Source organism: Protobothrops mucrosquamatus, unplaced genomic scaffold (genome assembly GCF_001527695.2).
Source record: "Protobothrops mucrosquamatus isolate PMUCROS unplaced genomic scaffold, P.Mucros_1.0 scaffold232, whole genome shotgun sequence".
NCBI classification, from domain to species: Eukaryota; Metazoa; Chordata; class Lepidosauria; order Squamata; family Viperidae; genus Protobothrops; species Protobothrops mucrosquamatus.
Window position 1 is genome coordinate 382,605 of NW_015386583.1, and position 2,547 is coordinate 385,151.

At 36.7% G+C, this 2,547-nt stretch overlaps 1 protein-coding gene across 1 annotated transcript in view; it reads right to left on the bottom strand.

The window, feature by feature from the left end:
* The window catches only part of HECW1 (HECT, C2 and WW domain containing E3 ubiquitin protein ligase 1), a gene marked incomplete at its 5' end in the record, with an annotated part of 182,968 nt that extends 181,278 nt beyond the window's left edge, over positions 1-1,690 (bottom strand). Inside the window, one exon of the mRNA XM_029283792.1 lies at positions 1,583-1,690. Coding sequence (XP_029139625.1) covers positions 1,583-1,690 — 108 coding nt within the window. The remainder of the gene's footprint in view (positions 1-1,582) is intronic.
* Between the last annotated feature and the right edge of the window lie 857 nt (positions 1,691-2,547).

The following is a 2,547-nucleotide window of genomic DNA, read 5'->3' on the forward strand; positions in this document are numbered from 1 at the left end:
CCTACATCGTCCATATAGGACGACTCGGGAACTCAACTCCTACCCCGGGCAGCTCACCGATCCCCTTATGCCCAGGGGAAAGGTATCAAGCCGTTTGACAGCAGATGCTGGCTGTCAAACCGGCTTTTACGCAAAACAGGCGGGAGGCAGCAAACAGCTGCGACCAGCGAAATCGCCTGCCACCGGAAGTCTCCATTTTCTCACCTATTTTGACAGATGCCTTATGCAAGCAAAATCCAGAGAAAATTTTGACAGGGCTATGGCTTTGCCTGTAGAAATATGCACAAAAATTCACCCTTATTGTGTCTGGGCAAGCCAGCTGTCACCTTGCCTGAGCGAATTAAAGAAGCAACTCCAGGGTGCAGTCTCACAGAGCGTTTTTCTATACAAAAAATGGCGAAGCTGGATTATTGTCAGTAATTGCTTCTCCTCTGCTTGGACAAGCTGGCAGCATATGGCAAAATCTTCCAGTACAATGATTTTAAGAAACAATTACAGAAGAATAATGCTAAATAAAGAAATCTCCTTTATTCAAAGTTTAGGCCTTTCCCATTTTTATAATTAGAAGAGACACAGTTTTCATTATTTGTAATTATACATAGTATCTAAATATAATTTAAGTATTGTGTAAGATAGACTCCACTAGATTTTTTTTTTTAAAAAAGCAGGAGAAAACAATTGAGTAGCCCTTAAATGATCACCATTGCTAGGCTATCCTAAGAAGCTGGGAGGAAAAAAAATTCTAGAAGAAGAAAGGAAGCCATTCAATTGAGTCAATATTGTTGGTTAATAAATTATCTTGAGAGAGTCTTTATTTATTTTACTGAAGGAAGGAAGAAATTAAGTTTCATAGTTGAGAAGCAATTTATTTCAGATACACATTGCCAATAATCCTCTTTCCAACTGAATTCAAATACATAAAAGGAAAGAAAAAGAAAGAAGAATAATTTGTCACATTGATCTTGATTTTCCAATGCATTCCCTTCCCTATTAATAATTCTGGAACAACATGGAGATGAAGGGAGAATATTTCACATCATTTGAAGCATCTCCATACTATCAATGCCAAGGCAACCAGTAGAAATTATGACAAATCAAGTCAGTACATGTGGCAACAGATTTTAAGAGTTTTCATAGAGCAAGTCCAGTTGGGCTGGGAATGTTTTCTGTGGGCTGAAGGTTAGGGTAATTATTAGCCAAAAGAGATATAAGTCTGGAAAGCTTTCCCTTGAAGTCTAAGATGGATCTTAAATGCAATTATACTGTATATGCAAATTTTTCATTATTAATAATATAGTACCATTAAATCTAACCTAGTATTTTTGGTCATTTTCCAAAATAGCAGTGTCCTTGGTTTATTATTTTCTGCTTTTGTTGTTGTTGTTTCTTATAGTATACTTGGCCCAACCTATACCTATTTATATTCCTCAGTTTTAGAGGAATAACATATGCAAGCACTTAAAAGTTACTTCAGGAATAATGCAACACCTGTGTATAGAAGAGTACCCAAATTTTGATTTGCTTTGCAAGCCCAGCTCTATGAATGTTCACTAAATTAATGAGGAAGAGCAATGATACTTACATTCTACAAAGCAAGAACTGGCATCAATTTTCCAGATAATCTGGCCTTTGTGAGAACCATTTACTCCGCGATTTTTGTAGTCCAAGAAGTTTTCTGACAGAACCTCATCTGGAAAGTAACCACACACACAAAGAAAAAATTCTGATTATTTCACAGCAAAAGGAGAATCAAAGGCAAATATTTTGTATAATTGTAAACTGTCCAGAGTTACCCTGAGGTAAGATTGGTGGCAATAAGTTTTATAAATAAATTAATAAATAAAACCTACTACTATCTTTTAATTAAAGTAGAATTAGCATGAATCCTAAGGCAAATGAACTAAACAAAAAAAAGTTCTTCATGCATGCACATTTCCTTTATCACAAAGGACTCTAGCATGTATACCATTTCTTTTATATTTTTAATAGTAGTTTTATTACTATAATTACTAAATATGAAATATTACTAAAATAATTACAATTGTATTTTTCAGTAATAATGGTAAATAAAAACTAATGCAAACTAAAATGAAAATAAAAAAAATAAAGTAGTAATGAAAAAGAAAAAGCAGTCCTCAACTTTGACCACAATTGAGCCCACAAACTCAGTTAAGCCAAGCAGTCATTAAGCAAAATGTCATATGACTGCCCACGTGACTGGTTTGCTCAATTACCACAATCCTGGCATTCCCATTTGCAGTCATTAAGTGATCTTGTAGGTTGTTAAGTGAATAATAATGGCGGTCATTATTAGGGAAGGCCTGGATCCAAGGGAGACCACTATGCCGCAGACTGCCGGTTGTGAATCCCTAGGTGTGAAGTGGGGTCATGGGAGGCAGCAGGGCGTGCTGATTGTATACCTGGCTCCCTGCTATGTATCAGCAGCCCTACCCGAGCTACTCAGTGTGATAGCCGAGATGGCGATTGAGACCCCCAGACTGTTAGTCATGGGGGATTTCAATCTGCCATCGTTAGGTGAAGCATCTG